This window comes from Eschscholzia californica, unplaced genomic scaffold, assembly GCF_041429995.1.
Source record: "Eschscholzia californica isolate CP2 unplaced genomic scaffold, dmEscCali1.0.p SCAF_6, whole genome shotgun sequence".
Taxonomy (NCBI): domain Eukaryota; kingdom Viridiplantae; phylum Streptophyta; class Magnoliopsida; order Ranunculales; family Papaveraceae; genus Eschscholzia; species Eschscholzia californica.
Genome location: NW_028238483.1, coordinates 42,818,491 through 42,830,761, shown reverse-complemented (window position 1 = coordinate 42,830,761; position 12,271 = coordinate 42,818,491). Strand labels below are relative to the sequence as shown.

At 34.9% G+C, this 12,271-nt stretch overlaps 1 protein-coding gene across 1 annotated transcript; it reads right to left on the bottom strand.

Annotated features, from left to right (window-relative positions):
- Positions 1-2,389: 2,389 nt before the first annotated feature.
- LOC147535227 (uncharacterized) lies at positions 2,390-7,729 on the bottom strand. The gene is made up of 7 exons (XM_086647906.1): positions 7,469-7,729; positions 5,258-5,410; positions 4,403-4,807; positions 4,215-4,291; positions 3,941-4,091; positions 2,777-3,861; positions 2,390-2,676 (listed from the first exon to the last, which is right to left on the bottom strand). Exons 1-7 carry the CDS (start codon positions 7,641-7,643, stop codon positions 2,599-2,601), a joined length of 2,124 nt encoding a protein of 707 aa, XP_086504032.1. The 5' UTR covers positions 7,644-7,729; the 3' UTR covers positions 2,390-2,598.
- Positions 7,730-12,271: the final 4,542 nt, after the last annotated feature.

Genomic DNA, 12,271 nt, shown 5'->3' with positions numbered 1-12,271 from the left:
GTCACAATAACATTGTACAGAATCTTCTCTGGTTCAAATGTGTCATGTTTAATAAATTACACATAATTTCTTTTAAATTACACATCGTTTACATTCTGTTACAAAAAAACGTACGGAACCTTTTTGGTTCAGAAATGGTACAGTTACCGGGATCTGATATCAAGAAATCTTCTAAACATCAAGATCTATAACCTAAATCTAATGAAAAATAAAATAATGCGTGGATACAGACATAACATAATCGAAGATAATGAATTAGTAAACAAGGATTTAACATTAACATCATAAATCGGTTATGAAGATCTTAAAGAGAGAAAATCATGAATAATGATGAATATTTGAAAAGACGATACAGAGATGAAACCGATTATAATGAAAATTATAAATATCTTTACAGATGATGATGAAGACATTAAATAGAATGATTAAACTTTTTACTTTAACCTCAGAAGTAACTGTTGATCTTAAAAATAAAACAAACTGAATCTTTGATGATGGAAATCGAAATAATTGATGGAGGTTTCAACTAGTGTAATAGATTGGAAGGAGATTTCGAGCTTCTTCAAATCCAGATTGAGTAGAGTTTTCGATTTTAGAGAGAGAAAAGTAATGGTTTCCGTTTTGAAGAAGAAAGAAGATAATGGTTTATGGTAATAAGATCGTGATTGGAGAGAGAAGGTGGGAGATGAAAACGGAAAACGGATATTTGGGGATTTTGATGGAAAATGAGTTTTTGTTTATATAGAAGGTTAGTTTAGGTATTATGATTTAATATGAAATCTAGGGATTTGTGTTTTCTCTAGAGATGGGTACAAATGGACTAGATTCCATTTTTTTTTTAATATTTTGGTTTATAAACCCATTTTAAGATTAGAGAGGATTAAAAGTGTGTTTAAGGGTAGATTTTTGGACCCTAGACCCAAAAATTATTGTTAGAATGATACTACTTGGAGTTAGGATCACCACTTTGACCCAAGCTGACTTGGACTTCATCTATTTTATAAGGAGTCCTTTGAGATGATTAACTTTTGTTGTCAAAGGTCCGAGTTTCTCTTCAAGATTAGGGAACTTATATTTGGGTTAATTTCAATTTAGTCCACAAATTGTGAACAATTAAAAATTTGATCCCAAAATTTGTCTAGTGTTTCAATTCTGTCCCCTAAACCACACCCCTTTTCTTTTTTACCCATATTTGATCATTTCCCCATTTCTTATGCGCCGAAAGAGTTGATAGATAATGTCGCTCGTAGACGATCAACAGTGATTGACGGTGACCTTCAACATAAATAAATTAAAAAGTAATCTCATCTAGTTCTCTACCCCACCACCACCATTTCTTACTTTCTTTCCTCTCCTCTTGCCCTCTCACTCTGTCTCAGCAAGTAAAAAACCTACTAATAAGGTTTGAGCTTCTTGAAATCAAATTAGGGTTTCTTCTTGCTGTGAGAGAGGGAGAGCAAAGCGAGAGAGAGAGAGAGAGAGAGAGAGAGAGCCAAAAGAAAAGGAGGGAAAGAAGTAAAGAGAGAAAAATGGTGGTAGTGGTGTTGGTGGTGAGAGGAAGGGGTGAGACTAAACATTTTTATGTGGAAGGGTCGTCTGTCGACGGCCTTTCTCGGCAAATCATCCGACCCATAATAACGAAAAGAAAGGGTAGAGAGGGAAAACTTTTGAAGTAGCTAGGGGTAAAAGAGGGACCGGAAAATCTGACTAACAAAAATTTGGTCTTGAGGGCCAAATTAGAACATTGGACATGTATGGGGGATCAAATCTTCCGTTTCGTCAGAAATCAGGGGCGAAGTTGGAATTAACCATGTGTCTTCAGAATACACTTTTAGTATAGGTTTGATATGCTGCAGTTTCTTGGCAAACACAAAACCAGGGGAGCCAGTGAATTTGAGGTTGGTCCAACTCCCAAGCATCTTTGAAGGAGATAATTTACTAAAGATAAATTTTGGAAAGGCTAGGTAGAAATTCATTAAAAGGGAGAAGAGTACAATTATGCTTAACAGGTTAACAATTACTATAATCCAAAACACAAACAAGAAGCAAAGCTTCACTGCATATCATTCTCCCTCGGCACAAGCAGATCTTCGATAAGAAATCATCTTATATATATTCCTCCAATAACTGATTTCGCTTCTTTTGCAGTCCTTGTCTAGGTATCATCGACGATTTCTTCTTCTTTCAGTATTCCCAAGCCTTGAATCCCCTTCTTCTTGGGCCCAAGTTCCAGCCCACTTTCCTGCTTTCTTCTCGAATCCAACTAACCTTTAGTGACACTTCAAACATGAGAGAACTCCTGTACTGATTAAGCTTTTGTCACAAATCCAAAAACTGTTTTACAAACTGAGTTTTTTCATAGTAATATTAACCTTAAACACCAAAGTACTTAAACGACTAAAACAACAAAGTACTTAAACTAAAACAAGAAATTAATATCCAAATACATAGAAAGTTTGATATTAAGTTTCTACATGAACATAAACAATTTATCTACTAGCTGAACTTCACAACACAACACGACCCCGATCGATCGAATATAAGCTCCTCCATCCTCCCATCCACGAATAACCAGTCGATCGATCTTCTTGACGAAACTCACAGCTGCATATTGTCATCATTAGCTTGCATAAAGTCGCTCACATCAAAGTCCATATCGAACTCTCCATATCCATTCTGCATTCATTAACCAAAATAATTTTGAGTTACCTTAAACTGTAGCTAATAAGTTTAAATTAAAGAACGTAAGTATCTATAAGAAACTAGTAAGTCATGCCTTGTCACCAATGTCCGCCAGAGTTTCGAAAAATGAATTGCTGAAGTCTTCTTCGTTGAATAGTAGTTCATTTGAGTTGAGTGATACAATAGGACTCAAGTTTTCTAAATCAAATAGACCGTCCAAATCATTCCATTCGTCTTGCTCTTGTGGTGCAGCTTCCGCTGGCGGTGGTGGTGTCAGCACTGGTGTAGGAATTCTAGTCTCTTGTACAACTTGATACCCTCCATTCTGCATAGGTGGCACATATTCCTGCACTAATGGTGTCAATGGTGTTTGAGAGATAGGGTTTTGTACTGATTCATATCCTCCATTTTGTATAGGTGCCACATATTCCTGCACTAGTGGTGCCACTGGTGTTTGAAAGCTTGGGTTTTGTACTGACTCATACCCTCCATTTTGCATAGGTGGTGAATAACTCTGTTCTGATGGTACCAGGGGTGTCTGAAAGCTAGGGTTTGGTAGTAATTCATACCCTCCATTCTGCATAGTTGGTGCATATTCAAGCACGGATGGTGCCGATGGTGGTTGAAAGCTAGGGTTTTGTACTGATTCATAGCCTCCATTCTGCAGTGGTGGTGCATATTCCTGCACTGCTGGTGACATTGATGTTCGAAAGCTCGTCTCATGCACAAACTGGTACCCATCATTCTGCACTAGTGGTGATTCAAGTGTTGAAAATCTAGGTTGTTGTACAAATTGGTACCCTCCATTTTGCAGTGGTGGTGTTCGCATGGTAGGCTGTTCTGGTATAGCTAGATTACCAAACATTGGTGGTAAGAGTTGGTTTGTTGGACCCGATGAACTAATCATTGGATATTGAGGAACGAACGATGGTCTCATATTATCTAACCCAGAATTGACATTTACCATGTTACGATTATCGATAGGTCCTCTGGCGAAAAACATTCTTTGTCTTGCCAAATTTTGTTCATGAACCATCTTCATAACACCCCTACCACTTTTCGATCTTTTTATCATCATATGCCTTCTTACATATTCAGATGAATATTCCAGACCGAAGTCGTTCCTGTATCGTTGTTGAAGACCCTCACCCGACTGAACCTGGGTTGCATTATATCCACCTGATACATCAAATTCAACATAAGGAGATATGCAAGCATTATAAGTAAAACAATGACTGAACTTGTGGAGACAACTTACAAAATCGCGGAAGTGCCTGCTGGACATTCACCAAAGATGAAGGATATTCTGAAGCAGCACCGGACGTAACAAAAGCTTCGTATGCTAAAGATGTCGTAATGTTTTTGACTTCCTCGTCATCTTTGTATTTTTTCAAGAAATTGCGGAATTTCTGCATATTTAAATATTATAAAGAAAATTAAATAATGTAGGACGGAATTTCTCCAGAAAGAAAAGTGAAATTTCTTGACTAATCGAATGCAGATTTAACTCCCAATATGGAGGAGAAACAAACCTGCAAATGACTTGCAATGTTTTCTCTTGTTAGTCCAGGAACTTTCATATAATCGAAAATCTTTTTTGGGACCACATCTAGTTCATCACAAAGGAAAAAAAAGTAGGGTTAGATATTCAAAACCATGTATGAATTAAAAAGAAAAATTAAACTTTAGGCTTTAAAAAACCAAAGATTATGTATCTTACTATCAAAGCCTATCCTTTCAATTGCTTCCAAGAACAGGTTGTGTAGCCTGTCATTCCACACCACCCTTTTCTTCTTTGGTTTGGCAGCTTCATTTTTTCGTGGCCTTAATTGTTTAGAACGACGTTTCTCCTTGTCTTCCTTACGCCTACTACATGTTCTTACCCTTGAGTTCACTTCATGTTCAGAAGGCGAAGATCCACTATTTTTCACTTCTTCCATTGCCACGTCCTGTGGTGGAATCTGTATAAAACTTGTTCTTTCGTTCATTGGATTCATCTTATTCTTCCGAGCATGCTGCCATATAATTCGAACATCATGCAGACTGACAGGCTTCGTGAGAAATAAACTAGCTCCACGTTGAATTCCTTGGCTTGCAATTTCTTTACTGGTATCTCCAGTCATCACTGTGTTCAATCGAAAAGCGTCTTTAAATTTAGTATGAACATTTTCTCAAGCTATTTTAACTTTTAAACTTTACCATAGAACAATATATTTCTTTATGACGACCTCTATATATATCAAGATAACATGGTAGAAACCGTAGCCAATACTTTTTATCAATTGTAAAGACATACACACCATGATACTATTAGCAACAGCTTTTGTGTTTGCAATGTATTTTTATATTGTTGCTAACAGTGTCACTCTTTATGGTGACATAACAACAACAATAATAATAATAGGATAAAAATTATTTTCTTAGATAGAGATTTAAACTGTAGATTTCCACAAAGAATAATAAAAACTGGTAAAGTAAGAAAGTTCTATCCTGGATGAAACATTGTAATTATTATTCTATCAGTATCGAAGTTAAGAAGCTTTTAAAGTATGAAAGGCGAAGAGAAGTTACTTACTAATGACAGGTACATCAAATTCCTGGTGAATGTGATACATGAGTTCAAACCCATCCATCTCTGGCATGTGAATATCAGTCAGAACAAGATCAAATCCACCTTTTGTCGCTCTCAGCACTTCTAAAGCATCCTTTCCTCTCGGAACAGCCTTCACTGAAAGTTGTAGAGACACGAGATTAAAACCATCTTAGAAGCTACAAAATTGAGAATCCTAAGAATGTCTTTTTTTCATATTTACATTAATGTTGATTGTATTCTATAAGATGAACAAGATAAGTGAAATATGATTGTTCATTTAACATTCACTTGTGTTATTTAAAATTGTTTGAGTCTAAACCTATCTCCCCGAGTTTGATACGGCCTTAGTTGTTCATTATAGCACAATAACACTCACGGTAATGCCTTGTCGATGGGACATACAACGCGTGATCTTATTTATTTGTGAGACATCATTTCCTATGTTAGAAATTTTGTCATATAATACAGTAGCTTTTGTACAACGTGTCTTCACTGCATATTTTAACATCTCGGGAATTTTTGTATTAGGTGATTCACCTCATTTGGTATTGTTTGATTATTCTTTTAATTGATCAGAGTGCTTGTTTTGATCTTTTAGTAGATAAATAGTATTACAAGATGAAAGCTTTCACTTTGTCACTTCCATTTGCCTTTGGTTTTCGTTTGGGGTTAATTCTGTCCTGGCCTGTCAGAGTCTAGACCAACTGACTATTTTTCCCCCAATTGTGTCAATGTTTCTATCTTGGCTCCCAATTCTGCCCAGAATTTTTTTTTGACCCCTATTTTTGTCAAACCTACCAATTTTGCCATTTTGGTATTTATTGATTTTTTTTTATTTCTTTTTCAAATTCTTTCACTTTCTTATTTCCCTCTCCTTTCTTCCACCTAATCGCTTTCTTTCCTCCAAGTCGTCAGTCTTGCACCTATCTTATCTCTTCCATTTGCACAGTCATCTGCATAAGATCGTTGCCTGACAATCCTTGTCAGCGACTTTGTTTTTTCCCTCTCTTATCCTTTTTTTCTCTCTTATCTTTTTCTTATTCTTCCTTGAAAACCTTTTTGTACAGTGAAAAGAAAAAATCCTCATTTCACTATATAAAAGGGATTTTTCCCCTTTCGTACAGTGTAGGGGATATTATCGCCTTTCATTACAGTAAAGAGGGAAGCACTTGTTCGCTATACAAAGGGGATTTTTGCCCTTCGTGCAATAGAAAGGTTATTTTGACATATTTTTTTTAACAGAATGTAGTTTGGGGAACCAAAATTTTAGTTGGTCAAAATATGGGGCCCAAAAGGGGAGTTTCTCACAAGATATGGGGTCAAATAGGAATCACGTCTATAAAAAATGATCCTTTTAGATTCTTTTTTGTTGAAAATCTATTTAGATCTTAAAAACTAACAAATTATATAATAAACTAAATCAAAATAATAAGCAAAAAAAATTCAATAAATAAACAAAAAAAAGTCTAAAATCTTAAGAGTAAGAGTAAGAAATTAAATTTAAAATTCGAAAAAGAAAAGAATAAATCCAAATGTTTTCACAATATCTGCATGATTTCATTAAAATAGATAGTTAGTAATGAGGATAAAAGGTAAATGCAAGACAAATTTTGCAGCTTCAAAAACATTGAGCAAATATTTAACCTTCTTTAAGAAGAAAATAAGAATCTTTCTTTGGACCAACATGCAACTAAACAAAGATCAAAGGACTAGGTGATTGAAAATTTATAAAATAACAAAAGTTATAGAAGATATGCAAGAAATCCTAATGACAATAGGTATAAACATGACATGCAGATGAAGATCCATCTCGAAAATGGGTCATTTAAGATACATCCCTTCAAAGACATGAACCAAATATATTTGATATAACGAGTAAGGATCTATTACAAATCCTACTCTGATCATAACCAAAACAACAAGCAGCGAGTGAGTTGAGTTTGTCACAGCCAACTTGATAAACTCATTATTATTATCAAGAGACCGTGTATTTCAAGCTCACTCTCTCATTAATACACCGCTTACACAATAATGAGAGTAAAAAATAATGCATGCAGTATGAAACTACTGACAGACGCTAAGTTAGTCAAAATCAACTTGATAAACAGATTAAAACCAGAAGGTCGGAGGTTAAACTCCAATCTCCCCAAAATGCAAAATTTTGAAATAAAAATTGAAACCAACATTATATACCTTCATATTGGGAAGTCTTAAGCTTCATCCCCGTGACAAAGAGACAAGTCTTATCATCATCAACAACTAAAACACGAAGACCAGCACCAGGAAATCCACTAGAACCTCCAGTACTTCGATTCACTCCTGGGTATGAAGATATTTTTTCATTAATATCCATGGCTAAACTTAACATGGAGAAAAATGAAGAGGGTTGTTTTCTTTCAGAGTTTAAGAAGAAGAAAGCTAGAAATCACACAATGTTTCATCAACCACAACACCTCTTTTTATAGTGGTGAGATAGAGAAAAAGATGACAAGGGGATGAGAGAAAAAAAAAATCTTAAAAGATTTCGATAGTAAATTTTGACACATAATCTTTGTAGTTCACTTTTTATCTTGAAATTTAATTTACTTCTGGTTTTTCAGATTTTTTTCATTTTGATTTTTTCTAATCTATGTGCTAATGTGGTTTTAGATTCTAACTAGTTAGGTTATTGTGAAAGTAAATAATGAATATACATAACGAATAACACATAAATATATAATTTATCACTAAAATCTTCGTCATGTTATTCCTCTCTAAAGGAAATAGGAAAAACATGAAATGTATATATATATTTTGTAAGTTTGAGAAAATAAAATAAAAAGCAAGAAAAAGGAAAAGAGGATTTTGAGCTAATCTTTTGTTCTTCTACACATGAACTTACTTACCATTTTTCGAAAATGGTCAGCGACATATTTATTCTGTTTGATCTCCAATCATTTTGTACGTATTTTGGTGTTCACGTAAATATCTATAAGTACGTGTTATATAGTTAATAGTTTGATTAAACAACGAAAGTTAAATGAAGGCTAGGTAGTTGATTTTGTAAACAAAAGGAAAATTAAATCATTCTCAATATAACATTTAAGAAATTTCATTAGATAAATATCTATTATATAAAATTCTATTATATAAAACAGAAGGGAAAACGATGACTGGGACAAACATCCTTTGTTAATAAAGGATATTGTCTAGGGATCTGTTGGTTTTTACATAATGGTCCTTCGTGAAATGGACGAACGGATTACTTTGCAATATGCTGACTTGGTTTTGAGGAAGATTCTGAATACCACGTGAGGAAGATTATGGAAAGTTTCTTAGCAAAAAATATGATTATGGAAAGTTGGTTTGATCTCCTTGGAACTTCAATCATTTAGAAGAGTTGGACAAGGTCTTCGATGATTATTTTCATCGTAAATCACTGGCAGAAAGCAATATACCCAAGACATACTAGAGGAATTTAAGCTCTTGAAGGTAATTTGTTATTGAACCTGTATTTCGAGGTTATCAATCCATCCATCCCTTATTGTATTAACATATTTTTATGATTCTTTAGGCTGTGATTGATGAATTGGGCAAGGACGGTTGGGCGTTCCTTAAATCTCTCCACAGAAACATCTATACTAATCCTCAATGAACATTGAATTTGAGAAAATTATAGAAGGTAAACCTCTGGTTGTATTTTACATGTATGAACAGGTGGGCATGGACAACGTGGTCAACAAGATGGATTTGGTTTGTCAAAATAAAAAACAAGATGGATTTGGAAACACTAAAGAGAATATCTATGAGGTAAATAGGTAATCAAAGTATAACACATTGTTTCTAACAATTTTCCTTATATTGTTATACTGTTGATAGATTGATGCCTTCCTAGAGACATCAGTTTACCAAACATTTTACGACCATTTAAGTAAGAAAGTTTGATATGTTTTTTGATTTTGCAGAAGTATGACTGGATTGAAGCATTTTATCATATAAATTGTCGCTGATTGAATGAATGTCACTTGAGATACTACTCTATCCAGTATTAATCTTTTGGTGTACATAATACATGATCTCACATATTGATTTCTTAGTTAGTATTAAAGTTTCTGAAACACTTTTTTTTCTTTGTTTTCACGTGATTTTTGTTTTACTTGTAGTGTTTTTATTTTACTGCTCATGAGAGCAAGACATGAGTAACACGAAATAACCTTAGATACGTAGCACATTTACAATAAAATATGCAACTACATAAAAATGCTCCACAAATTCTACCGTGCCAGAGGCACGGGATATACTCTAGTCTTTTAATATTCCACATTACATTTCATCTTAATTTTCCTGAGTTATGCCTCGGCGAATTGCTCCTGCAAGGAGCCAGTTGTATCTCGTACGTACATATATAAAAGAAGCTACCTTGCATAGACTCTTCAAACATTTGATTTTGAGATTTTAAAAACAAAGCTTTAGAAATATGGAATCTTCTTGTTTGAATTCTATTATGTGAAACCAAAATGCATTTGCAGGATTCCTACAAGAACTCTAAACAAATCTTGGGGTCAAGCAAACCAAGTATCTAACATCATTGATTTTATCTCCTATCTGAAGGCTAAAGACCACAAGAGTTCCTTCAGATTTGCTATTATTTGGAGAAATTCAAGGATTTGTTGAAAGGAAAAAAACAACTATAGAGAACTCTTTTTTTTTTTATGAGAGAACTATAGAGAACTCTATCGCCACATCAAAAGGACTTCTGCATTATTGGAGCAGCACAACGAAAGTTGGAACAAAAATACTCATTAAACATTGTGTAATGCTGTTGCCTTAGAAATTTGCTACGGTTTTATCCTCATAAAGAGAAACCAAACCCCGAAAAGCAACAAGTATTTTGCACCACAATTTATAAACTATGGTGTGACTAAATTCGTGGTTGAAGGCATACTTAAGAAAATTGTTTTCGCTGTAATATTTAACTTCACTTTGACAATATGGTTCCAAGTTTATATTTAAGACTGGTAATTTTTTTTTTAGAGAATGTAAAATAGTTTCATTGATCAAAGAAAAGCAGAGTGGTAGCTAAGCTAACCATCCCTAAGACAAAAAAAAAAAAAAGTGAAAGATCACATTAGAACTGGCTTATAGCCTCACCATGACATCCCAATTACTATCAAATTGACTGAAATGAGTATTGCTAATCCAATCCTGATTCGAGGCCCAAAAGTAAATTATATTCTGCACCTTGACGATTGTATTCTCTAGGGATTGTTCAATATCGTCTTCTTCCTCCAAAACTCGGTGATTCCTCTCGAGTCAGATTGTCCATATGATGGCTGGAGGGATACACAACTGAATAAAAGACTTTCTATCTGTAATCTTTGAAACTTTCCAATTACTAAGAACTTGAGAAATGGTATGGACCTTAATGCCGAAAGGATGATAAAGATATATTGAACCCTGTTAATGTAAACAAAATAGTTAGTTGAGGGTGTCTTTTTCATATTGTGTTCTGTTAGGGACTTACTAGTAGGTTCTGCACTCATGTGGACTCATTTGTAATTCCGTTACTTCTTCCTCTATTTAAACAGAACAGTTGCCCTAATTTGGGCATCTTGTTTTCAGCACTAACATGGTATCAGAGCCATTCCTCTAAAATCCTCTTTGGGTCTTGTGTTCTTCATCTCGACTTCTTCTTCATTTTTCTTGCCTCAATGGCCGACACCCCCATTCAAGCTTCTTCTTCTCCTATTGCTTCTTCTTCATCACCTTTTTCAAATGTTTCAACTCTTCCCACCCTCAACTAACTATTTTGTTTACATTAACAACTGGTTCCTGTGTATTTCTTGGTCCCAATCTCATTATGTGGACATCAAAGACTCAACCAACTGTGGCGAGATCATCTACAGAGGCTGAATTTCGTGCTGTTTCTCATACTTGTGCTGAGATTCGATGGTTGACAAACTTGCTATTCGAATTGGGGATTACTTCTTCATCAACTCCAGTGATCTATTGTGATAACATCAGCACCACCTATCTCTCTCTAAATCCTATTCTACACTAGAAAACCAAGCATGCTGCCATTGATTTCTTCTTTGTTCGAGAACAAGTTAAAGCTGGTAATATCAGAGTACACTACCTTCCAGGAGAATCTCAAGTTGCAGACATCTTCACCAAAGGATTGCCATCACCAAGGTTTACTGAGTTGAAGTTCAAGCTCTCACTCGTTAATGGCCGTTCGGCTTGAGGGGGGGTGTTAATGTAAACAAACTAGTTAGTTGAGGGTGTCTTTTTCATATTGTGTTATGTTAGGGACTTACTAGTAGGTTCTGCACTCATGTGGACTCATTTGTAATTCCGTTACTTCTTCCTCTATTTAAACAGAACAGTTGCCCTAATTTGGGCATCTTGTTTTCAGCACTAACAAACCCGACCCATACTTTAGATGTGAATGGGCAAAGGAGAAAAAGGTGAGAAGAGGTTTCACAGTTTAACTTACACAGAGAACATCCGTTTGGCATAGTGGATCCTCTTTTTATCATCATATCCATGGTCGGGACACCATCTAACATAATAGTCCAGAGAAGAAATGACGCCTTTGATGGGATAAATTTATGCACCTTCAGACTGGTAAATTTACTAAAGACAATTTTTGGAAAGGCGAAATAGAATTCATTAAAAGGGGAACGGTGCCGATATGCATAGCACCCTAGTACAGAAAAGTGAGACCGATAAACGACCTTAACAAAGAGGGGGGGATAGTGAAATAAAATATCAACAAACAATCCAAAACACAAACAAGAGACATTCTCCCCTCAACTATCAGAACTTCGAATTTCAATGCTAAATCTTTTGTTGTCCTTCCAATGTCTGGTTTCGCTTCTTTGTTGTCCTAGTCCAATTTTCCTTGACGATTAGTACTTCTTTCCATTCAAATCACTCTCCATTTCTCTAATGGGGTTATATTTCTCATAATTTTCAGCAACTATGAATCCCCTTCTTCTCACGCCCAAGTTCCGA

Coding starts and splice junctions, on each gene's coding strand:
- LOC147535227 (XM_086647906.1), bottom strand. CDS start 7,643: ATGTTAAGTTTAGCCATGGATATTAATGAAAAAATATCTTCATACCCA. Junction 4,292..4,402: donor TGAAAGGATAGGCTTTGATA/GTAAGATACATA, acceptor GTGATGAACTAG/ATGTGGTCCCAAAAAAGATT. Junction 4,092..4,214: donor ACATTGCAAGTCATTTGCAG/GTTTGTTTCTCC, acceptor TTAAATATGCAG/AAATTCCGCAATTTCTTGAA.